We start from the raw sequence: 22949 nt of genomic DNA on the forward strand, positions 1-22949 counted from the left end.
TTGAATACCCATAATGTTGCTTGATATTCTCAAATCAAGCTTTGATTATCCGGTCACTTTGGCAGTGACGGGTATAGTCACATATTTCATTCTATACCCACTTTTCTTCGGAAAATTGAAGAATGTTCCTGGCCCATGGATCGCCCAGTTTTCATCTGCTTGGATTCTCTACAAAACCTGGAGCGAGCAGCGAATTAGGCTCGTGGATGACCTACACCGGAAGTATGGACCCGTTGTCCGGCTGTCGCCGAACGAGATCTCTGTGTCGGATCCAACCTTTGTCAGGACAATATACGTCGGGAATTACGACAAGTCGACGTTCTATGCTCAATTCGGCGCCTATGGGTCAATTAACATGTTTGCGACTCTTGTCAAGGACCGGCATATTAAGCGGCGCAAGGTCATGACCCAGGCATACTCTAAGTCTACCGTCTGCTCTTCAACGGTTGAGGCCATGACGCAAAAGCGAATTTCCAACGCCGTTGCCTGTATTGCCAAGGAACGTGAACTTTCCAAGAACGACGTAGTGGATGTGTATAACATTTTCCATGCTCTAGCGATGGACACTGTCACCTCTTTCTTACTCGGCGAAGGCAACGGCACTAACTATCTCGAAACGCATAATTGGTCCATGATTGTCCATTATCGTCTTCAGTCTGCCATGTGGTTCTGGACTACTCTAATGCCACGGTTCTACAGCTGGGCGCTGGATAAGGAAACTAAAATTGCTGTCACCACTACTGCAGCCTGGACGAAAGCTCGGACTCTGGCTCGGCTCTCTGAACCACTTCAGCCAGGAACTGTGCTTGAGCAACTTGATACTTCGGGTGTTACTGGCCTCCATGCCGCCGCGGAGGTTCAGGATCACACTGCCGCTGGCCATGAGACTACTGGTGTTACTCTTTCTTACTTAACATATCACTTGTCGCTGTTCCCGGAGATCCAGCAAAGACTTCAAGAGGAGCTTGTTGAAACCTTTGGGTCACCATCCAAAATGGAGCACGAAACAATTCCATATAAAGTCGTTGACAGCTTACCGTATCTCAATGGCGTTGTCATGGAGACTCTTAGATTATATTCGGCGATTCCTGGCGCCGAGCCACGTACTGTGCCTCCTACTGGCATGCCAGTGCATTCACTAAACATCACGATTCCGGGAGGCACAATTGTCTCTATGCAGCCCTATACGATGCACAGGGACCAGAATGTCTTCCCAGATCCTTACGCGTTTAAGCCTGAGCGATGGTTTGAATCTTCTCCAGAGCAGTTGAGAATGATGAACAAGAGTTTTATGGCCTTTGGTGCAGGTGTCCGTATGTGTGTTGGGTTGAACCTGGCCCTGCAGGAAATCAAGCTCATTACTGCTTCTATCTACAGGCTCTACTCAACTTCTATTGCCCCTGGATTTAACGACGAAGATATGGTTTTTGCGGATAAATATACTACACATCCAGTAGGCCATAAATGTCCGTTGATATTCGAGGAAAGACAATTAGCATAGCTTTATACGTATTTTATCCTCAGTTGTTATGTTCCGTTTTATCTTATCAGAACCTATTATACTCATAATAATGTGGTCATCATTAGAAGCTTCCCATGCAATACCCTGACATGAAATCATGTCAAAAGAATCGTCTACAACGAAACGGAAACTACACAGTGCTACAATTTGGCCATTGACGCCAATAGCAGCTGTTACCTAATAATATAATAACAAGCATATAAAGTAACTTTGCGAATTAAAGCTAAGCCTTCAACTTTTGAACAGTTCGGTGTGTCTTTACAAGAATTAATCGATCGGCTTTGGTGCGCCGCACACTGCATCTGAGACATTTCCCGGGCCGGCAAAAAATATTCTGATAAAACTGAAAAATTTGGAAATCAGAGATCAAGAAAGCGATAACCGACAGATATAAAAAAAAATGAGCGAATCGGTTACACGGAAAGAGCTCTTTGTTCAGAGCCTTCCAAGCGATGCTACTAACCAGGAGCTCACTGACTTCTTCTCCGAGTTTGCTCCAGTCAGGCATGCCGTAGTTGTGACCCACCCGGGCACTAATGAATGTAAAGGCTTCGGTTTTGTCAGTTTTGCCGATGCGGACGAGGCTCAGCAGGCATTGGAGAAAGCTAAGAAGACTCAGTTCAAAAATCGAAGACTTAAGATTGAGTTCGCCAAGCCGCGAACCCGAGGCGGCAAGGATGAAGAGAAAGAGCCCAAGGAAGTAAAGACTGTGGAGAAACGAAGGCCAAGACTTATCATTCGAAACCTACCATGGGGTGTGCGAAACCCATCAGAGCTGGAACAGATTTTCTCCAAGTATGGCAAGGTTGAAAATGCGTATATTCCAAGAAAGCCGGGCGGAAAGATGGCGGGCTTTGCATTTGTTACGATGATGAAGCATGCACATGCCATCAGGGCTGTTGAGGGATCGAAGGACTTGAAGATTGCTGGACGACCAGTTGCCGTTGATTTCGCAATTCAGAAGGAAAAGTGGTTGAATAAGGATTCTCAGGATGGCGAGGATGACGAAGAGAGCGAGAGCGAGGATGATGAAGATTCGATGAATGTTGATGAGGAGGATGTTGATGAGGAGGATGTCGAAGATGCGAGCGAAGCTGAAGATGAGAATGAGGACGATGACGATGAAGATGAGGATGAAGATGAGGACGATGATGAGGATGAAGAAGACGAAGATGAGGAGGAAGATGATGAAGAGGAAGACGATAAACCACGATATCGACCCGCATCAAATAATCATACCATTTTCGTCCGAAATATCCCATACGATGCCACGGAGGAGACACTGAAAGAGCACTTCAAGCAATTCGGCGGTATTCGCTACGCTCTTCCGGTCATGGACAGAACCCTCAACCAGCCAAAGGGAACTGCTTTCGTGGCCTTCTACAAGGAAGAAGACCGCGATGCTTGTGTAGCTGGCGCTCCTTCCAATGCTCAGACCGGCTCCTCCGTACTGATTGCTGACGATGCCGACCCACGATATGTCTTTGAAGGACGAATCTTGTCCATTGCAAGGGCGGTTGAGCGAGATACTGCAAATAAGCTTGCCGAATCGAGCGCTAAACAACGAGCTGTGTTGCTCGGAAAAGAACCCGAAAAGAAAGACAAGCGAAATGTTTTCCTGCTCAATGAGGGTAGAATCAGCTCCGACTCGAAACTGGGGGCCAATATGACTGCGGCAGAGAAGGACATGCGAGAGTCATCGTACAAGCTGAGAAAGAAGCAACTTGAGGGCAACCCAAGTTTGCATCTGAGTTTGACGCGTCTAGCAGTTCGAAACGTTCCGCGGTCGATGAATGCCAAGGCGTTCAAACAGTTGGGCCGAAAGGCTGTTGTAGAATTCGCCAAGGACGTCAAGGAGGGCAAGCGCCAGCCATTAACTAAGGAAGAAGTCCTGCGGTCGAAAAAGGCGGCTCAGGACTTTGACAAGCCAAAATCTAAGCATGGCGTCGTCAAGCAGACTAAAGTTATCCGGGAGCAGAAGGAGTCTGGCGACATCGGTCGAAGCCGAGGGTACGGTTTCATTGAGTTCCGGGACCATCGAACTGCGTTGATGGGCCTGCGTTGGCTCAACGCCCATCTTGTCACTCGAGACGAGATTGTGGCTGGGCTGGAGGAAGAAGAGACTAAGAATATCGAGAAGGACGCCACCGGACGACGGCTTATTGTTGAGTTTGCAATTGAGAACGCCCAGGTGGTGAAGCGTCGACGGGATCAGGAGCACAAGACCCGACAGAGCTTTAAGCGAAAGCGGGAGGTCGAAGAGCAGCAGAAGAAGGAGGAGGAGGAGAAGAAACGAGCTGACAAGAAGCAGAAGGTCAATTCTGAAAAGGAAAAAGTGCGGAAGATCATTGCCCACAAGCGAAAAGCCAAGCGAGCCAAGAAATAATCTGTAATATATTACCTATTCTGCCGTTTTACAATTAACTAAAAAGACAATTATTCTTAGCTCATTGATCATTGCAAGATCTCTCCGCGAAGCGGAGCCTCAGGGGGGTTTGGGGGGACTGGTCCCCCCATTGTTAACCACTTCTTCAATTGAACTTGGGGGCCAGCCCCCAAACCCCCTTAGCTCCGCTTCGCCGAGGTCATTGATCATTACACAGCTATGTTACTATATTGTTGCCTGCCCGTATGATACTGGAAATGTCGTTCGCTAACGTGAAAAAAATAAATATCTATTAGTAGGTACCAAAAAAATAACGGATTCTAGTGGTCTCTAGGCTTCTTGCTTCGCAGAGCCATTGTATTCTTAGCCCATCCTTCTGCTCCTCCCTCGTCAGCAATAGCCTGGGCTATGGAAACATCATTGTGCAGCTTCTCACGGCCAATAACAGCAGCATTCCTGGTGCTGGGAATTCGAAGCCGCTCTTTTTCAACCTTCCAGCCAACCTTCTCGGCAATAAACTCTACATGGTCAACCAAAGCAGCATAACCCGATTTGTTTTCTGGAGATTTGGCTGGATACCTGTGCTTGGTTCCGTTCAATGCATGTGAGCAGCATGGAATCACCATGAACGGTCTATTGAACAGTGGTATCCACACCGTCAGCTCATCAGAATGGTTCCCAATAAGGAATGTATTCTTCGGCATTTCTTCATCATCCAGCACATTGACAAATGGATCAGACAGAAGCTTCTGATGCTCTGGCCTCGTCGGATCGAGAATCGACTTCGGGATTACCACCTGTTCTTTAAGGCACTCTGCCGTTTCCTCTCCATATACACTCCAAGACTTTCGTGCTCGCACGTCTATACCATACCCCTTATAGCCCTCCTGGAGCAGGATATGCACCAATAGGCCATTACCGCAGCCAAGATCAAGGAATTCAAAGATGTCCTTGCTATCATATGTCTGCTTCCACAGTTGGATGAGGAAAGCTGCAATGGACAAGTCCTCAAACACATGCTTATTTGGATCAGTACTCTCGGCCCAATTGGCGACCAGCGTCTTTGCATATTTCTGCTTGAGAAGAATGTACGTGTCCTGGAATCCAACCTTGTCAACGACAACATCGTGGTTGACCCGTTTTTTGTACCCCTCCATAACACCCTTCGAATGCTTGTGAGATGTCTGGAGCAGTCTATATGCAATTCTCAACCCCCGTTCAGTGCTGTCACGCTCTTTTACAGGCAGTTGATCTTCGTGCGAGCCGTCAAACAGCAAGTAATGCACAGAAAGCTCATTCTTATGGTACGCAATGGCTACTCCCCTGGCTGGAGGAAGGTAGTAAGGGCACTGGTCGATTGCATCAATGTGGGTGATGTATACAACAATACAGGTATCCTCTCCTTCCTTCCCGCTATACACGAGGCAGGTCTGGTTCGTTACGGCATCTCTGCGAGGATTTCGCGGGACAATACGCCGCACAAAGCTCACGTCCAAATGATCCCCTAGCGGGCCCATTTCGACTCTTCGTGGAGCAGTATCATCGGGATTTACAGTCAGAGGCATAGTTTCTGGATCAATCTCGGGTACGTCAACCGACCCTTCTGGAATAAGATGCTGTACTTCGTTGGTGTCCCGGGAGTACACATCTTCTGTGAGGATATCGGCCCGCAATATGACAGTAGAATTGACGTTCGGCTGTCTAATAATGTTCATCATCGCCTTGCGGAAGTGTTCGCCAGAGCACTCGGTCGCGCAGGAGTACACGGCCTCCCATTTATCCCCTAGTATACTCTCTTCGGCACGGATATCCTTACACTCAAACGAAGGCGAAGCAGTCGCTCTAGCGGGCATTATTTAAACCTTTCTCCTAACTCGTAGCTGTTTAAAGAGGTTTATCTGTCTTAATACGTAGGTAGATTTGAATCTCATCTGAGGGGACGGCATGTCGAAGAAGTTAATTTTTCACTTAACCACGTAATTATGTAAAATAAAAAATTAAGCCGCATATTATGCGGCGCGTAATGCACGTGACTTTTGAATCACGTGAACTGCACACCAAAATGCGTCAACCACACATTACCACGCGAACAGTGGACAACTTCCGATTGCAGGACTAACCTGGAGTAAAGAGAGAGAGAGAGAGAGAGATGAGTAGTACTTCGTCGCAGTAAGTGGACAGACTTCGGATATATTGAAGATTGCTAACTTGAAGTAAACAGGTTCCAACAGTACGTGTTTCCCACCACTTCCGGGTAAAGACTAACCCATAGGATAGGCTGGAGAAGCTTGGCGAGGGCACCTATGCCACTGTGTATAAAGGGCGTAATAGAACCACAGGCCAGCTTGTTGCATTGAAGGAAATCAACCTAGATAGTGATGAAGGCACGCCGTCCACGGCGATCCGAGAGATCTCGCTCATGAAGGAGTTGAAACATGAGAACATTGTCACCCTGTACGACGTCATTCACACCGAAAACAAGCTGAACTTGGTGTTTGAATACATGGACAAGGATCTCAAGAAGTATATGGAGACAAATGGTCAGAAAGGAGCCAACAAGGGTGCTCTCCCGCCACGTCAGGTTAAGCTGTTCATGTACCAGCTGCTGTGCGGTATCATGTTCTGTCATGATAACCGAGTGCTTCATCGAGACCTGAAGCCTCAAAATCTGCTTATTAATAACAAGGGCCAGTTGAAGTTGGCTGATTTTGGTCTGGCCCGAGCGTTTGGCATTCCTGTAAACACGTTCTCGAACGAGGTGGTTACGCTTTGGTACAGAGCTCCGGATGTGCTGCTTGGCTCGCGAACTTACTCTACCTCTATTGATATTTGGTCCGCCGGGTGTATTCTTGCTGAGATGTTTACTGGGAGACCGCTGTTCCCGGGTACCTCGAATGAGGACCAGCTGTTGAAGATCTTCAACGTTATGGGCACTCCAAACGAACAGACGTGGCCCGGCGTTTCGTCCCTACCTAACTTCCATCACAAGTTCCCTATTTACGCCCCACAAGACTTGAGGGCTATTGTGCCGCAGATTGAGCCCATGGCTCTGGAGCTACTTGTTCTGCTTCTACAGATGCGACCAGAGAACAGAATCACCGCGCGGCAGGCGCTCCAGCACCCTTGGTTTGCTGATCTTAACACCCCTGGAGTGTCCGTGGCGCAGCTGACCCAAGCCGCCTTCAATGCGCCAGATTACGCCGGTGTAGCCAGTTATTAACCAGTAGAAACATAGCAGGAATTGGGAATCATTATACTCCGCTTCAATTGACTTGGGGGCCAACCCCCAAACCCCCGTAGCTCGGCTTCGCCGAGAGATTGTACGAAGCTGTGAAATTTTCTCCGCGTAGCGGAGCCCCAGGGGTGGTTTGGGGGGACCAACACTCCACTGCTTCGATTGACTTGGGGGCCAGCCCCCAAACCCCTTTAGCTCGGCTTCGCCGAGAGATTGTAGGAATCTGTGAAATTTGGAATACTTCCCGTAGCGGAGTACTAATCTCAAACTCTATGGTACCAGTGTGTATTGTGCAAGCTCAATTCGACCTGCAAGTAATAATTTATGGAACTCAATCCAGTGGCGACTAATCGCACTATGCCATAATAGGCTTAGTTGCGGGCTATCTCTCGCCAGAATTCGTCCCCTTTTTCCATTCGAAGTAAAACTCATTTAAGCACTACATCAGTAATTGGCTAGTTACACGGGTTAATCCCATCTTAACACGCATTATCTACTGGTATTCTACGCATTTCAAATGTGTCAATGACATATATGCCACATATTGCAAGTTAAAGCACTCAACTGCTTAATATTTATGCTACGTTATTACATTGTAGCCATGCTCCATGGGAGCCTTATGACTGTTGGCTTTTCCCCTGGACTTCGAGAGAATGTCCCCTTGCTTAATGCACCATATCCACAGCGTTATGTGGACAATCCATTCGGAACCATTATCAATACGTTGGCGGGTATCGTCAAGCTTAACTTTGATCGATTTATGAAACCGGTGGCTTCGATGGGCCACGAGGAGAAAAGAGGATACCAAAGGAGAATTGCTACCCTATTTATATTTTTGGAGCGGAAGATACAGATTATCATAGCTCTAAGTTACACTAGCCAGCGTTAACTTAAATTCGTAACTCTCTTGCGAGTGTATCAAGCTCTATGCTATTTGCCGGCCCCAGGGATGCTTGGGGAGCCAGGTCCCCCATAAACACCCCGTGGCTTTAATTGACTTGAAGGGCCAGCCCCCCTTAGCTCGGCTGCACTGAGAGATTGTAGGAATCTGTGAAACTTGGAGATTTCTCCGCGCAGCGGAGCCCCAGGGGGGTTTGGGGGGACTTGTCCCCCCATGCACATTCCACTACTTCAATTAACTTGGGGGCCAGCCCCCAAACCCCCGTAGCTCGGCTTCGCCGAGGGATTGGTGCTCTATTATAAATAAATAAGTTAGTCTTTAAAAGTTCAGTGCCGAATAAGGTGGAGATATGCCGTAGGACCGTAACATGTTTATGACTTCTAGGTTCTCAGTACCGATAAGGAACTTCCAAAATGCAACATCGTCGCCAATTGCCGTCTCTAAATGCGCGTACTTGACGAAAAAGTTAAGCAGAGCAACGTCATGGCCTGCAGCATACTCTAATACCTCATGGTTGATAACCACCCCCTTCTCAACCAAAACCCTTACGAATTCCTCTAGTCCCTGTAACAATGCCGAGTATACCAGCCTCGGACCATCGCCTGCTACGCAGCCACATACAAGCATATAGGCTATGATCTCTTGCTTCCGCTCGGTGAGCTCACCTTTCTCCAATCTCCGCGGAATCTTGGGCAATTCCGATGCATATCTGTCCACAAACTCATTGATTCCTAATAGAGTAAGCAGATCTTTAGTCACAAACCGTCTAGTACATACCGAGACGGGGATTTTGCAACTATCAGTCATATACCGCCGGATCATCTCGTATTTCAGTACCGGGCTCCCGGAAAGCTTCATGTTGAGCACCCTAGACACCATCGGGAGATCAAAATTGCCCGAATACACAAAAATCGGGTGCAGGATCTCGTTAGGGAGATGCTCCAGGGTCAACATCTGCCTGGTATGGCATGATATGCTTCTTCCACTGGCAGTGATGGGGTCAGGCCGCGACTTCTTGACGACAAAACTGTTGCCGGTTTCGGGGACGCGCCGCTTACGTGACTGCTTCCCGCCTCCAATAAACCCCATAGCTTGTGGGGATAAATGTCAGCCAGACAGAACGCAGCGCTTTGCCATGAACTCTTCCTCCTTATCAGGACGCTTCGCTTTCGAGAGCCTAATTTTGATCCGTGGTCACGTGATCAATGTCCCACTCTCAGTGCGGCTCGTGGGGCTTAGCCACATCGCGTGAGCCGCAGGTACCCCAACCCCAATATACCGGGTTGCTGATCCAAGGCTAAAAGACGGGGGTTTGGGGGCAGAGCCCCCAACTACGGGAGCTCGAGGGCTGGCCCTCGAATACATCAACTCTACTTTCATACAATTGGGGGGACTGGTCCCCCCCTAGGGCTCCGCTACGCGGAGATGTACGGTACGTGGAAGAAATAAATAAACTAGACTAGTTGTACAAGAGAAAATAAAAAAAAAGTTCACTCAATCGACGTGAAGTATCGTTTCGAACTATCTGCAAGCTTCTTCGTCTTGCCCTGCGGGAATTTGAGTGGGTGGTGAATGGCATGGGGCCTGTAAACAACCTCCACAGGAGGAAGCCAGTAGTTCAGCGGCATTGGGAAGTATTCATAATCCATTTCGTTCGTCTTGACGTTAAACATGGAGCTGTCTTCGTGGTCTTCCTTGTCATGAATCATCTGACGTAGAGAGCGCGGCTCATCGGGTTGGTTAGTATCATCGGATTCCTTCTTTACTTTGGCCGGCCGCTGGCCTGTTTCCGGCGGAGATTTGGACTCCTGGCCGCGGTGCCGGTTAATAAGTTGATCGTGTTGAGAGTGAGAGACCATCATGTGGTGTTCACGCGGATTCTCATGCGACGACGGCCCACCAGTAGTTTGCGAGAACGGAGAGTCGCCGTATCCGTAATCCAGGCTCGTACTTGGCTGGTCCCAGGCAGATATATCGTGCTGGTTCTGGCGGTCGGGCACAGAAAGGTCCGTAACATTGAAAGGCGCCATCATTGCGTCTCCTTTACCTGCTGTTGTCACACTGGGAGCTGAAAAGGTACGATTGCCGTTGGTTGGCAAAGCCGGAGGTGAAGAAGAGGACCCCGTAGTAAACGAAGGGGAGTCCAGCATCATTTTCGTAGCTCCCGAGGAGGCTGCCTGAGGCATTCGAGCGGTTGGATTGCCATCTGAGAGCATGATATTGTCGCGCTTTGAGTAGAACTGCGGGTTACGCCCTCGCACAACGATGGGCCAACTATTGGCGGTCAGAACGCGTACCCGCTGGGCATTCTCGAGCTCTGCGTAGACCGAAACGTTGATCGTAAAGTAGTTCTGCAGCTTCTTACGCCCATTGTGGGCTGTGGCGGTCCGGAACTGCAGCCTTTTCCAGTCAATGACCTCGGAGTACATGTTCGATCGAGGATGCACTGGCTTGATCGCGGGTTCCTGCTCAACTTTGCGCTCGGCTACGACCGACTTAGGCGGGCAGTACAGGAGTATCTTGGGCTTCTTGTCATCATTACCATCGACTGTGACTGCCATGGACAAGGAGAGGATGCGCGACCGGAGAGCAGGATTGTTGTTGTTAGCCGCGTAAACAGCATTGTGTGTGTTGGAGATGGTGGCTAGCACCTGGAACAGGTTACGCCGGTAAAACGTAAGCTCGTACTTCTCAAGGTCTTCCAGGGTAGGATTGTCGGACGAAATTGTCCCCGCGGGGCCTGTAGGCTGACTGAGGAAAAAGTTCCCGCTCAGGGAGACCTGAAGGTCCATTTCGCACTTATTTCCGCGGTGGTCGAATATGAGAGTCTCGGCCTTTGCCGGCAAGAAGTTGAGGAATTGCTTGGTATTGAGGAACTCTTGAAGCTCTTCTTCAGTGAACCCTCGCTTCTTAGTCTCGTTCTTTGCGTCGCTACTATCTGATTTACTCCTTTCATTCCCGTTCGTGGTTGTGGGTCGCGTCCCATTCGCGTCATGCTGTGGCTGCTGATGTAGCTGTTGGTCTTGTTCTTGCTGAGGCTGCTGGACCTGCTGATGTAAGTCCATTTGGGTCATAGGAGCATCATGGTCTTGGTGGGGCAGGCCCTGGTGACTGTACTGTCCTGGCGTGTCCCACATACCAGGCGATCCACTATGGGCCCGTCCCGTATCAAGAGACTTCTGAATAGACTGAAGGAACATGTTAAAGTTCTGGTCCGTGTTTAGCCGGTCGCCACTGGTCGGGTTGATCTCTCCATTGTTGAAGTACGGCGTAGACATCCCTGGCGTAACGATTCCAGAGCCCTGTGGAGTAGCATGGAAAGAAGGAATGTCCTGGGGCACCTGTCCGCCCTGAAAGAGCAGCGGAGTATGCGCATGGGCCGAATAATGGCCAAAAAAGTCTATAGGAGAGGCCTCCACGTCGCTACGAATAGTTAGTACCACCCACACAAAAAAGAAGAGTGATTCGAAAAAACTTACTCAAATATGCTCGTATCCGGCTGGTCGCCTGGCTGGATCCAGTCCTTTCCCTGGGATAGGAACCGGTTACTCTGGTCCTGGAGAAACGGCAGCTGCAGTGCAGCCAGGCCATCCTCGGCGTTCGCCTTTGATCGCGGCGAAACGTTTTGCTGGCCTGAATGGCCCTCCATGGTTTTGCGGTAACTCTGCTGAAGAACTAAAAAGGTCGCCTCTGTCCAAAATATAAACAGCTGAAGGTCTTTGGTTCTGGGGGAGTGTATAACGGTATAGCAGGCGTGTGATGGGCTATACCAACGGTATTAAATGAATATTATTATCGTGCGGTTATTTGACGGGCCCGTTTTCTGACAGGTCGACTCGTCACTTATTGTCGTTGGCTTTATTGGCGCAAGTTTTGATGAAACGGCATACAAAGTCGTTCGCCAGCGGGGGTTTTAAAAAAAATACAAAAAACCTGAATGGCCCGGCGTAACGTCCGGATGGGTAGTTGCGATCTCTAACAGGCCTAATTTCGCCCAGAGAAATCTTCGTAGGATATCCGCACACCGGCTTTTAGGCTCTGCAAGGGGCTCTGCTCGCAAAACTTTCCAATCTGGAGCAATGGGCTGTTGTGAACTCGGCGTACCGTATTCAGGTAGGGGAGTTTTTCGGAAGCGGGGGTGTTCTCCGAATGCTGCTCTCTCACTTTCGGGGTGGGCGATGCGACAAGCCTCCTTAAAAAAAAAAGAGAAGCTTACTGGGGGGAAGAATGCAGCTAAAAACCGACCAGTGCGCATGAAATTGAGCAGGCGGGGGGATAGGGATTTTCCCAGGAACAGGTTTTGTGGGTACACCAGCAAAATAGGCTAATTATAGCCAAGTTTTTAGCAATTTTTTAGCAAATCTGTAGCAGATAATAAAATATGTATAGCAATTTCAACGTTCTGGATTCTGGCGAATCAATTTCAAAATGCAAGAGGTTGTCATCAGGGGAAACGAAGAGAGAAAGAGAGAGAGAGAACGAGGTGGGGGAGGGGCCACGTACGCACTTTTCTGTAGCGCCGTTTTAATATATATCCAGGCAGCCGATTCGGGATATTCGAAGCGTTTATTCTGTCTTAACCTCTCGGCTTCACATATGACTTATACAGTCGGCGAGAAAATCCGAGCGCTGCCAGCTTCGGAAAAACTTGTCTCCCTTTGGAGGAAGCCGCGTAGTGCTTACAGCAATGCGGGGGTGTTCGGTGCGCCTGTATTGCTGCTGCTGCTGCTGCACTCACTGGGTGCATGTACTGTAAGAACGTAGCGGTACAATGATTTGTGATTTGTGATCACCCTCGCGTCCCGCTCTCGTCTGCTATATATACGTGTTTTGCCTAACGGAAGAAACGGCTAGTGATGCCAGAGAACATTCGCGAGCCAATTCCGCTGGAAACGTTGCCTAGGAAGTTATTTGCGACCGAATTAGCCTTGCCGAACTTGTCGCAGCGGCTGAATGCAAGAGCATTGATAATGGTCAAAATAAGAGCAATTCCAATGAGGAGCAACTAAAATTTGTTAGCCAGTTTCCACAGAATCCTTTTCTCAAGTGGCTCAAGGAATAATACTCACCCACAGGAATTCGAATTTCAAAATGGCCAAGAGCGCCAAGCCGCACCAAAGGGCAGGGGTCACGTAGAGCATGAGCCAAAAGACCTTTGAGTCAATTGGATTGATATACCGTTGGGGCTAGCCACATTAGAATTAATTTTTCAAACCGTCTAATCTGGACCTTTAATCCAAAAATAACACATACATCAGCAGTCTCAAAGACCCAAATGCTCTTCCCATCAGGGGACGACTCATTCCACCATCTCAGTCCTACCAGAAGCCGTCCAGATACGTTTTTAACATTCCAGAAGTCAGCTGCCAGTAGCAGAACCACTAGAATAAAAACCAAGACGCTATTACGCGTTAGCCACATTTCACTACTCATAAAAAGAGGAGGAACCCTTACAAGTTACTGGTAAATAGGAGCCCAAAAAGATAAGACAGCAACGCGCCTAATATTTCGCCCAATTAGCAATGGAACCACTGACAACCGTTTGGTGTCTACCCACCTATCCGGAACCCTAGGAAGAAGAGTAATGCAATTGGGTGCGACGACTCTGAAAGCCGCTGGAAAAGTGACCGTGGTTGATTAGTAACCGAATCAGACTATATTTATCTCGTTAGCCTCAATAGTTTTGTGATCTCAAGCCATAATTGCATACCATCTCGTGTTTGGGGCGTTATTTTATGCAGAATGTGACGTTCTTACAGTCGATACCTGGAGATGTTGTGAGGTGTCTAGTACCGGGAGCTCCAGTACACATGGTCAAGTATCTATTAAGTTAATCAGCCGCAACAGATGCGGCGGAGTTTTATAAATTAATGCTCTTAAACAAAATCAACTATGATCTTCCCTGGATGTTAAATACCATTATCTCCACGGTATCTACCTGCCTGGTATTGCAGCAAAAATCCGCAGTACGTCAATGAAACTAGCTTCCCATATTGCTTTAGTTTACACCCCGCATTCAGCCATGGAACCCACTTCCTTGGTGGCCACTTTGCCAAGTACAGAATTCCTCGGATACAGCAGTGTGTGTATTACGCTATAGTGCTATTGTAGCTTCATAAAAAGTTCAAGCGTCCATATCTGGATAGCCAACCTTACTAATTAGAGATCAACGATTGTCCATCCCCACCGTCATTCCTTATAGAGTTAATCAGCCCCCTCAAAACCCGCCTGGACTCTGCTCCACAAGATTTGGTTGATTTGCGATGGGGGTTTGGGGGGCAGAGCCCCCAACTACGGGAGCTCGAGGGCTGGCCCTCGAATACACTCCGCTATGCTAGTACACTACGTAGTGTAACTGGGGGACAGATTAAGACCAGTTACGCTAATTGAGCTTTCTAAGTGGTGCTTAATGTTGCCATCTGTCAAGCTATGGTATGCAGCTCACTTGGCAATATCAGAGCCCGTAAAAGGCTTCAGCAGAACGCGTAGCTACCTAGCGTAGAAAAATCCAGTCCCCCCATGGACGCTCCTCTTCTCTAATTGACTTGGGGGCCAGCCCCCAAACCCCCGTAGCTCCGCTTCGCGGAGGGATTTTCAACTAGTTTTAACGCTTTGAAGTCGATTGGATTCGAAGATCAAAATCCTATATTATAGAAAAGAATTGGAGTAAATGTGCTTGAGATGAGCACTGGCACTCCTATTAGCAAGATATGTCGCAATGTCAATCAGCAGTAACTCACCGCAGTATAGTCACGCTATCAATTCCGTGTATACCGATATGTTAAAGCTGTCGGATAAGGGTGCACAGCCAAAACTACAACTAACATTGACGCCTAGTAGAATCTTGCTTCGAGATTTGTTTACAAGACATAAGGCGATGCCCATCAATTACCGGTACAAGACCTGCAGTATCTAAAGAATAAACCTTATAATGGTACTCAAACCGTACATCACAGCCATATTATGTAAAGTGGGCTGGATAGCTACAGATGGATTGTGATCTCAGTGCCCAAATCTAGAGATAAATGGCCAAACCTACTAGTACCTCAGAAATAGCTGGTTGTGGCGGCGTTTGCGATAAATCCTCCATGTGTGTAATTGTAGTGTGTATTCCATGTAGCAATAAAAGTTCTGCCTTTCCGAGCACAGCAATTTGACAGACGTCTAGGACTTGCTGTATCTGGGCGTTATTTACAACCCGCAGGTTCTCTTTCGTATACTTAATTGCTACTGTGGAGGTATAAGCTCAACTTGGGTGTTATCCCTGTACTGTATTTCCAAGACCCTAATGTTTCATTAACTAACTGGTGGGTCATGGCCGCCCCAGAACTCGACACATACATGAACATTTGGTATTCCAGTACTCGTAGCTTGGCGATTGTCATTCGATTGATTTGCAATATCATGAATTGAAGTGTATATAAATAAGAGGTAGTCATCAAATGGCGCCTCGACTTTATCCGTGACAGGAGTGAAAAATGGCAGTATCAAAATCCCTTCTTCTTGCAATTGCAACTGCCCTAGTAGCAACAGTCCAGGGCCAAAGTCTACTTCCAGGGGACCAAGTCGATCCTGGGTTCAAGGTTAACCCTTCGGAGCACCTTCCGGTAGCAAAGATGCCACTCCCATTGCCGCTGTCTAACGGGGCACGTCCTTCTGCTATGGGAGGTAGTGCAAGTGGTATTCAACATCCTCCAGGGATTATTGTTCCATCAACCTTTTCCATTAGGACAAGGAATCCGTCTGTATCTACCGTCGAGGCAGTTGCTACGAACATCAGGCCCATGCCTCTTCTTACTGCTACTCCATTTCCAGCTGAAAGTGGCACTGGTAATCCGACGGCTGTTGGTGGTTCTGTTGCGGGCAATGGTGAGCAAACTCTAGCTTCAGTACCAACAAACCAGGCCATAAATTCAGCCTCGATTTCAGCTGGAAGTGACACAGCCATCACCCTGACTACTGGTATCCCGACGGCTGTTGGAGGTTCTAATGCAGGTAATGTCGAGCAAACTATAGCTTCAGTACCAGCGAACCAGGCTACGAATTCAGCCGTTATTCCAGCAGGAAGTGGTGCTGGTAACGCAAACACTGCTATCCCCCTAGCTACTGGTACCGCGACAGCCGCTGACGGTTCTATTGCAGGCAATGCCGAGCAAACTTTACCTCCAGTTCCATCAAACCAGGCTGAAAATTCGGGCACCGTCCAGGCAGATACACTCCGGGTTCCCGGCATTGAAATTATCCGAGAGCAGCAGCGAAAGCAGCAGGAGGAAATTGACCGACAGCTACAACAGCAGGCTGAGTGGCTGAAGCAAATTCAGGCTCAGCATTCGGAACAAGCTCAGCATGTTAAAGACGAGCAGGCTCAGCAGCAAAGTGCTGGAAATATTCCGTCTCAAGCTTTGCCCAAGGTCCAGCCATTGCTGACTTTCAGTAGACAGGATGCATCCCAAGCCTCTGGTGCAGGAGTGCGTTCTGGATACGTTACCGCCGTATCAGCCAGTTCTCCAACGGAAACAAACGTAGAGATGTCCCCATCCAATGATGTCGCTACGGCTGGTATCACTCCCGCTATGGCTTCAAACAGCAACCCCTCTGGTCAAGCTGAGGCAGAGACCTACCAGTCTCAGTTGGCTGATGAAGCAAAAAATAGCAATGCTAAGTCCCAGGTTGAGCAACAGGCTAACGTACCTGATCAAGAGCCGAGTTACGGAAAGCGAGATGACAATGCTCTTGACAACACTATGATGGAACCGGTAGTTAATAGCCTTCTCCATGCCGCAGGGCCGGTGATTCCTAACAAGCCATTGCCAAGTGCCCTTAGTTCAGGCGGTTCAGAGACTGATGTCCATCGTCCTCATAACGTCCAGCACCCAGGTTATGGATACAAGGATGGTACTGGCAAATATAACGACAACAAGCCAAAGATTGTCCCGTTTTAAACATAACAATGGAGAGTTTTTTCAATCATTAGCGGTATACCTATTTACATAACACAAATACTTTAAATCGGGTCCTTCGAACATGAATCTTTTAGCCACATCATTCAAAGCCTTAGTCTAACCAAAACATCCAACATATAGTTGGACAAAAAATGCCTCAGTAGATGGAATCAAAAACAGATTAGCTATCAACCTGCTCAGATGACGATGCCTCAAGCGCTCGGGCCTTCTCTTCTAGCCGCTGTCGCTTGAGGAGTCGCTCTTGTCGCATCCGCTCAAGTTCGGCCTTGATCTCTACAGGATCCTTTGGAGGGTAGTTGAGTCGGTTGGGATCTGGCCAGAAGTTCTCGATATTCAGCTTTCGGTGGGTATCAGACCCCACATAGAGCATGACTCCGATAGGGAAAGAGACATAAAATGCAAACTAGCAGAGGTTAGCAAAGAGATATCGTCCTATCCGATAATATCTTACCCTGAAAATCTCGAGGTTGGCCCCCGTGAGCTTGAACCTGCCAAACATTATAGAGGATCTTTATGTTATTGGTGGTCCGATATCAAAATTTGGGATGATCACCTAAATATGCCGGTACAACTGTACCAGGTTAGGGAAGTCACTAGCATATACCTGTAAAATACAGATAAAAAAAAAGATAAAATGCTAAAAGTAGCTGAGATTGTATAGATACTGGTCTTTTAAGTATATAAGACTCTAAATATATGGGCCCTCACAAAGCCAGTGTATAAGGATACGTTTGCCGGTAGTGAGATGTCCCCCTTAGCTCGCAGCTTTGATCGCATTGATGGTGTAATTGCTGTGACTGTTAGCTGTAGAAAACAGAGTTTGTAGCGAAAGGTAAATTTTTGACCGAAAGCCGCTTGCCAAGCGGCTTGTTTTTAATGTTTTGTAACAGTACACACTCTGTATTGAAAATAGCTAGCAAATCGGCAAATTATTTGCTAAAATTTCGGCTATTGATGCTTCTATTATGGTAACAGGTGTAGAGGCTGATCGCGAGGTACCAGACGAAGATGGATTGGACATAAGTGCCATCGAATCAGATACTTATGCACTGGCTGCACATTACTGGTCAGAAGAAATTGAAGACGAAGAGAGTGATAACCCTGTTGAAGACTATGGCGATCGTAAGTTAAGCGAGGTTTCTTACTTGGATGGTTCTGACCTTTTGTACAGGATTCATGAAGATGACAATGGCGAACTTTCCAAACTCTGCCAGCTCTGTGAAAGAGTATAGACGGCGCAGTTTCAATTACCAGCAGATTCTGGCAAGCAAGCCTGGTGACTTTAAGCGGTTGAGCCATCAGAATAGTAAACGCCGAAGCTCGAAAGCATGGTCGGCTATTTCAACCATTCCTTCAGAGACTTCGGCCAAGCTCTATTCCAACATGTCAACAATGAAGGACGAAGTCAGCGGTACTCTGCAGCAATTGATGTCACAGCTGTCAGAGGAAAAGATATACCGACAGGAACTGCAAGAGCAAGTCGCCAACCTTAACCATCAGATGCGAAAGCTTCAACGCCGTCAAAAAGCGAAGCCGGAGGGGCTAGGTTCTTCAAGCGTAAATCAAACTGAGAAACTAATCGCTGGCGATTATCGTAGTCAGGTTTCAGCCCATGACTACGACCGGCTGGGGCTCGACTTGGTCGATCGGCTAAACAGCACACAGCTCGCGAATATCGTTAAGAACACGGTTCTTCTTCTCAACGTCCCGCTGGACAGGCTGGAGGTGTTCATTCCGGCCCTGGCACGAATTCTCGACCAAGAGGACATTTTTATGGACTTTGCTAACAAGCTACACCAAGAGATATTTGATGAGCCAATTACCTACGGTAGTAACACTGCATCGACGAAGAAGTGTCTTGAGCGAATGTTGAAAGCCACTCGGCAATTTAATAAGAATAATAAATAAGCTATTAATGTGTACTAAGTTATAGAAGAATCATTTGCGGTTAGGTGTGGGAACTGTTAGAATTTCACCAGCTTCCATCCAACGCAGCAGTATCTCGTTGCCAGGATGAATGCGAATGCAGTAAAGTATAAAGCGCCACACACGACTACAAGGCCATTATAATTGGTGCCCCGAATTAGCAACCCCGACAGTGGAATGCCAAAGAGAGGAGCAAAGCCGCAAATGGTATATACCGTGCCATACCGTTTACCGTAGTCTTCAGTCTTGCAAATCTGCCCCACGCAGACTGGGGTGAGCGACATGACTGTACCGGCTGCAAAGCCATAGACGACGGAAAATACCATCATGGCGGCATATTTGCTACCGAATGGTAGCCAGACGACGAAAATACTCAAGAATGCCAGTAGTAAAAACGCCGTCATGGTGTTGTATCTACCATACTTATCAGCGGCAACTCCAGCAATATACCGTCCGGGTATACCCATTGCACTGACAATGGTAAGCATGACGTAGGAGTTGGTCTGGGACATGCCCTGAGCAATGCAAAAAGAGGGCAGGAAAGTGATACCATTGAGCAGAGCCACCTCTACCGTGAGAGTCATGAGTTGAAGGTAGATGAACCTCTTATCTCTAAAAGTACCCAAATCAACAATGTTTCCAGGCTTAAGCTTGAAGCGCTTTCGCGCCAGTCGCGGCCGGATCAAGAGCATTGACAGGATAAGCGCCGTCATAGAGATGAATGCAAGGCAACGGATTGCCCACCCAAAGCCGACTTTAGAGTAGAGGCTCCGCAGCATGACGGGGAAAACAAGTCCGCCAAAAGAACCACCAATGCTTGCGGCACCAGTGGCAGACCCTCTGTTGCGATTGAACCAGTGACCGACAATGGCAACGAGGGGGGTCATACATAGAGAAGCGCCAAACCCGGCGCCAATACCAAAGGCGAGAACGAACTGGTAAAACTCGGTGCACAAGCTCATCATGAAAAGCGAGAATACGTGGAGAATGCTGCCAACGGCCATAAGATGGTACGGTCCGTAAGAGTCAAACAGCTGGCCGGAAACATTGCAAAAGAAAAAGCAAATGAAGGAATAAATAGAAAAGATCCACGAGACCTTGGATGAGGAGAGATTGCTCAATTGGTTCTCCCCGATGTACGCTTGAAGAGCTCCTAAGGAGTTCATAATGCCGAATACAGCAGTCAGGCCAAAGAAGCTACCGAGCACGACACGCCATGCCATCCATCCCCCATCGGGATGACTGGATTCCTCTTCATCGTCCTCGCTTGCAATTGCGCTGAAGTTTGAATTGTCTCTTTCAAGAACAGGACGAGTAGTTTCGGTATATCCGCCGTTCGGGTTAACTACGCTCACGACCTTTTTTAGTTCTAATGGTTCGTCAAACTGGACGGTCTTCTTGTCCTTTCTCAAGTGGAGGTTCACATCACTGGCGAGAATGGTGGCATCAGAGTCTACCGCGCCTTCCTCCAGGTTATCGATCTTTTTGGAATCAAGCGATATAAAATCCTGGCAAGCCGTTTCTTTCGCCATATATATATATCCACTGATACTCCAATATAACTGTCTTTCGTAAAGCGCGAGTTAACTGCTTTTTTATATATGCCCCTGGCTAAATTTTTTTTACCAGACATGACTATTTTAGCGATAAGCCGTTCTGCGACCCCATCTTCGCCGAAAGTAGTGCTTTTCGGCCAACTGTCAAGCATGAACAGGTCGGTTGATCACACCACCAAAAGGTTAATATTCAAGTACAGTATAGGGAAACGCATCCGATGCGTGTGGAATTAGAAGTCCGCTCGCATGCACCACCCCGCGTTAGCGTATAGCCGACTGTATTTAGAAGCCTTGCCTTAATCTCATGCAGTAGGGTGGGGTTTTTACGGTAACCGTTTCCACCAGATCGCTCATTAACAATGACTAGGTAATATAAGATTGGCAATATGATGAAGAATATTATTAGCGATATTTGATGGAAGAGAGGCTGGCCGCTTGCATGTTACGCTTGCATGTTGACGTGAAAATCTTAGTGCAAGCGTGTCTTACAATAGCCGCGTGCGGCTTGTAGATCCATTTAATACCGGGGGCTGGAATTAATTTCCCGCCCAACGCAATACCACGTGTGCTGTAGCGTACATTGTGTATATATAGTACATCGGACTTATTACTAGTACTTAGGGCCCTAAATCCCGCTTATCATCTTCTTGAGCATATGTTTGCTTAGTCCATACAGATCTCGAGTTGTACTAGTACCGGTAGATTAACTACACTGTCAAGTGAAACGGCGGGTAAAGCTTGGCGGTGCGGCTTATTTACATGTTCTGCGCGCGCGAGCACCGTCCACCAAACCACCACTATACCAGCAACTCACGGTATATACCCCCCGTAAGCCCAGTCCATCAATTCCATTAACTCAGGCTCCTCTCTCCACGAAGTGGAGCTACAGGGGGGTTTGGGGGGACTGGTCCCCCCCCAATTACTCGCTGCCATAGTTCCTAACTCTTCGCATCGGTGGTGTCGGCAGGACAGTTACATAACTAACATAACCTTGAAAAGCAGTCACAAGCACTTTCCCGATTGGGAGAACACACCCTGTGCCGTTGTCTCGGCGATGGCAACAAAACACGAAATTTTCCAGACCCAGATGTACGCGTACCCACCCAGATCCTCTGTGACCTCTGAGCACGGACCTGCGGAGGGTCAGAAAATCTTTTTCCACTTCGCATCCACAAAACCTCTTTTCCCACAATCCCACTTGGTGTGACGAAGTTACGACTAGACTTAAAAATCTAAAAAAATGGTATGTTCAGTGTATAGCGGAGTGCTGAATCTACGATCGAGCGACGGAGTAAATTGGCGATTCAGCGTTAGAGGCCTCCCTGATTCTGGGGGTGGACTTTGTAGTTGATATTTACCAACGAATCATGATCATGATCATTGTAGATGTGCACATTTGTCGCTTTTTTGAATGAGAATGGGGAGGGTCCCTCTCCAAATTTCATTTTGTGGTGGAATGGTATGCTAACAAGGATAGGTTCTCGCTCAAGATCTTCTTCACCCATCTGCCCAGGCCGAGGCTCGAAAGCACAAGCTGAAGCAGCTCGTTGCCTCCCCACGATCCTTCTTCATGGACGTTAAGTGCCCAGGCTGCCTCAACATCACCACCGTCTTCTCCCACGCCCAGACCGTTGTCACCTGCGGCTCCTGCGCCACCGTCCTCTGCCAGCCAACCGGTGGTAAGGCCAAGCTCACTGAGGGCTCTTCTTTCCGACGAAAATAAGTAACTCTTGGAAAACTATTTTATGCCTCTCAAAACCTAACGCCTGAAAATTTTTTATTATCTCCATCATGTTGATATATATAATTTGACCTGATACGTTTCATTGTAGACCACTATTGTAGTTTTGAATCTTTCTCGATTTCACATTCCGGTATAACTGATTAATTTACCACCATAGTTCTGATTTACCATTTCACATTCCGGTATAACTGATTAATCTACCACCATAGTTCTGATTTACCATGGTACATAACTCTTTGGGTGATTTAGACATACTACTGCGATAGGTTGTGCCTGGTTTATTCATTGCTACTACACCTGGTACTCTATATGACTTGGTATGTGATTTTATTACACTAGGAGGAGTAATATGGCTCGCCTTTTTCTTGGTGTAATACAGTGTTTATTGTTCGTTGATTCGGATGACGTTTTGCCATTGAGTGGTGCTCCTCGCGAGAGGGGTTGAAGGATAGGGCTGTAGCTCTTACTACGCTAAAGTCTGACAATAGGTACTACCTACTAGGTAGAAGGCTAGTATAGCAATAACGATCTTGATTGAAATGTCTCTTGGATTCACATTCTAGTACCAGTTACCCATATTAATTATTATAGATTCAATTTCAACCCTCATGATGTCAGTGGTGCTGGCTGTATTGGGGTATGCAAGGAACATCACACAGTGTGAAGTTGTTCCCTAATCTAGCATACTGTTAATCCTTTAAAGGTTGACTGTTACT

General features: G+C 47.7%; 12 protein-coding genes across 12 annotated transcripts; 6 read left to right on the forward strand and 6 right to left on the reverse strand.

Annotated features, from left to right (window-relative positions):
* Window positions 1–13: 13 nt before the first annotated feature.
* On the forward strand, window positions 14–1501 carry TRVA0_029S01376 (cytochrome P450; the record flags this gene model as incomplete). The annotated part of the gene is made up of 1 exon (XM_076685836.1): window positions 14–1501. The coding sequence occupies one exon, from the start codon at window positions 14–16 to the stop codon at window positions 1499–1501; it is 1488 nt and encodes a 495-aa protein (XP_076539971.1).
* Window positions 1502–1922: 421 nt separating this feature from the next.
* Window positions 1923–3908, forward strand: NOP4 (mRNA-binding ribosome biosynthesis protein NOP4; the record flags this gene model as incomplete). Its single annotated transcript, XM_076685837.1, has 1 exon — window positions 1923–3908. The coding sequence occupies one exon, from the start codon at window positions 1923–1925 to the stop codon at window positions 3906–3908; it is 1986 nt and encodes a 661-aa protein (XP_076539972.1).
* Window positions 3909–4228: 320 nt separating this feature from the next.
* On the reverse strand, window positions 4229–5761 carry TRM44 (tRNA (uracil) methyltransferase; the record flags this gene model as incomplete). The annotated part of the gene is made up of 1 exon (XM_076685838.1): window positions 4229–5761. The coding sequence occupies one exon, from the start codon at window positions 5759–5761 to the stop codon at window positions 4229–4231; it is 1533 nt and encodes a 510-aa protein (XP_076539973.1).
* Window positions 5762–6057: 296 nt separating this feature from the next.
* On the forward strand, window positions 6058–7128 carry PHO85 (cyclin-dependent serine/threonine-protein kinase PHO85; the record flags this gene model as incomplete). Its single annotated transcript, XM_076685839.1, has 3 exons — window positions 6058–6077; window positions 6130–6138; window positions 6186–7128. The coding sequence occupies 3 exons, from the start codon at window positions 6058–6060 to the stop codon at window positions 7126–7128; spliced, it is 972 nt and encodes a 323-aa protein (XP_076539974.1).
* Window positions 7129–8362: 1234 nt separating this feature from the next.
* On the reverse strand, window positions 8363–9133 carry TRVA0_029S01464 (uncharacterized protein; the record flags this gene model as incomplete). The annotated part of the gene is made up of 1 exon (XM_076685840.1): window positions 8363–9133. One exon carries the CDS (start codon window positions 9131–9133, stop codon window positions 8363–8365), a length of 771 nt encoding a protein of 256 aa, XP_076539975.1.
* A 401-nt stretch (window positions 9134–9534) lies between these two features.
* Window positions 9535–11693, reverse strand: TRVA0_029S01486 (uncharacterized protein; the record flags this gene model as incomplete). Its single annotated transcript, XM_076685841.1, has 2 exons — window positions 9535–11467; window positions 11524–11693. The coding sequence occupies 2 exons, from the start codon at window positions 11691–11693 to the stop codon at window positions 9535–9537; spliced, it is 2103 nt and encodes a 700-aa protein (XP_076539976.1).
* A 1185-nt stretch (window positions 11694–12878) lies between these two features.
* TVP23 (Tvp23p) lies at window positions 12879–13757 on the reverse strand (the record flags this gene model as incomplete). Its single annotated transcript, XM_076685842.1, has 6 exons — window positions 12879–13049; window positions 13114–13230; window positions 13298–13445; window positions 13499–13544; window positions 13602–13698; window positions 13755–13757. 6 exons carry the CDS (start codon window positions 13755–13757, stop codon window positions 12879–12881), a joined length of 582 nt encoding a protein of 193 aa, XP_076539977.1.
* Window positions 13758–15522: 1765 nt separating this feature from the next.
* TRVA0_029S01530 (uncharacterized protein) lies at window positions 15523–16986 on the forward strand (the record flags this gene model as incomplete). Its single annotated transcript, XM_076685843.1, has 1 exon — window positions 15523–16986. One exon carries the CDS (start codon window positions 15523–15525, stop codon window positions 16984–16986), a length of 1464 nt encoding a protein of 487 aa, XP_076539978.1.
* A 181-nt stretch (window positions 16987–17167) lies between these two features.
* On the reverse strand, window positions 17168–17506 carry PET100 (Pet100p; the record flags this gene model as incomplete). The annotated part of the gene is made up of 2 exons (XM_076685844.1): window positions 17168–17410; window positions 17459–17506. The coding sequence occupies 2 exons, from the start codon at window positions 17504–17506 to the stop codon at window positions 17168–17170; spliced, it is 291 nt and encodes a 96-aa protein (XP_076539979.1).
* A 466-nt stretch (window positions 17507–17972) lies between these two features.
* Window positions 17973–18915, forward strand: TRVA0_029S01574 (uncharacterized protein; the record flags this gene model as incomplete). Its single annotated transcript, XM_076685845.1, has 2 exons — window positions 17973–18129; window positions 18179–18915. The coding sequence occupies 2 exons, from the start codon at window positions 17973–17975 to the stop codon at window positions 18913–18915; spliced, it is 894 nt and encodes a 297-aa protein (XP_076539980.1).
* Window positions 18916–18971: 56 nt separating this feature from the next.
* On the reverse strand, window positions 18972–20465 carry MCH5 (MCT family MFS transporter; the record flags this gene model as incomplete). Its single annotated transcript, XM_076685846.1, has 1 exon — window positions 18972–20465. The coding sequence occupies one exon, from the start codon at window positions 20463–20465 to the stop codon at window positions 18972–18974; it is 1494 nt and encodes a 497-aa protein (XP_076539981.1).
* Window positions 20466–21729: 1264 nt separating this feature from the next.
* Window positions 21730–22212, forward strand: RPS27B (40S ribosomal protein S27; the record flags this gene model as incomplete). The annotated part of the gene is made up of 2 exons (XM_076685847.1): window positions 21730–21732; window positions 21967–22212. The coding sequence occupies 2 exons, from the start codon at window positions 21730–21732 to the stop codon at window positions 22210–22212; spliced, it is 249 nt and encodes an 82-aa protein (XP_076539982.1).
* Between the last annotated feature and the right edge of the window lie 737 nt (window positions 22213–22949).

The sequence above is a fragment of the Trichomonascus vanleenenianus genome (genome assembly GCF_965637985.1).
Source record: "Trichomonascus vanleenenianus strain CLIB 3782 genome assembly, contig: TRVA0_029S, whole genome shotgun sequence".
In the NCBI taxonomy this organism is placed as follows: Eukaryota; Fungi; Ascomycota; class Dipodascomycetes; order Dipodascales; family Trichomonascaceae; genus Blastobotrys; species Blastobotrys vanleenenianus.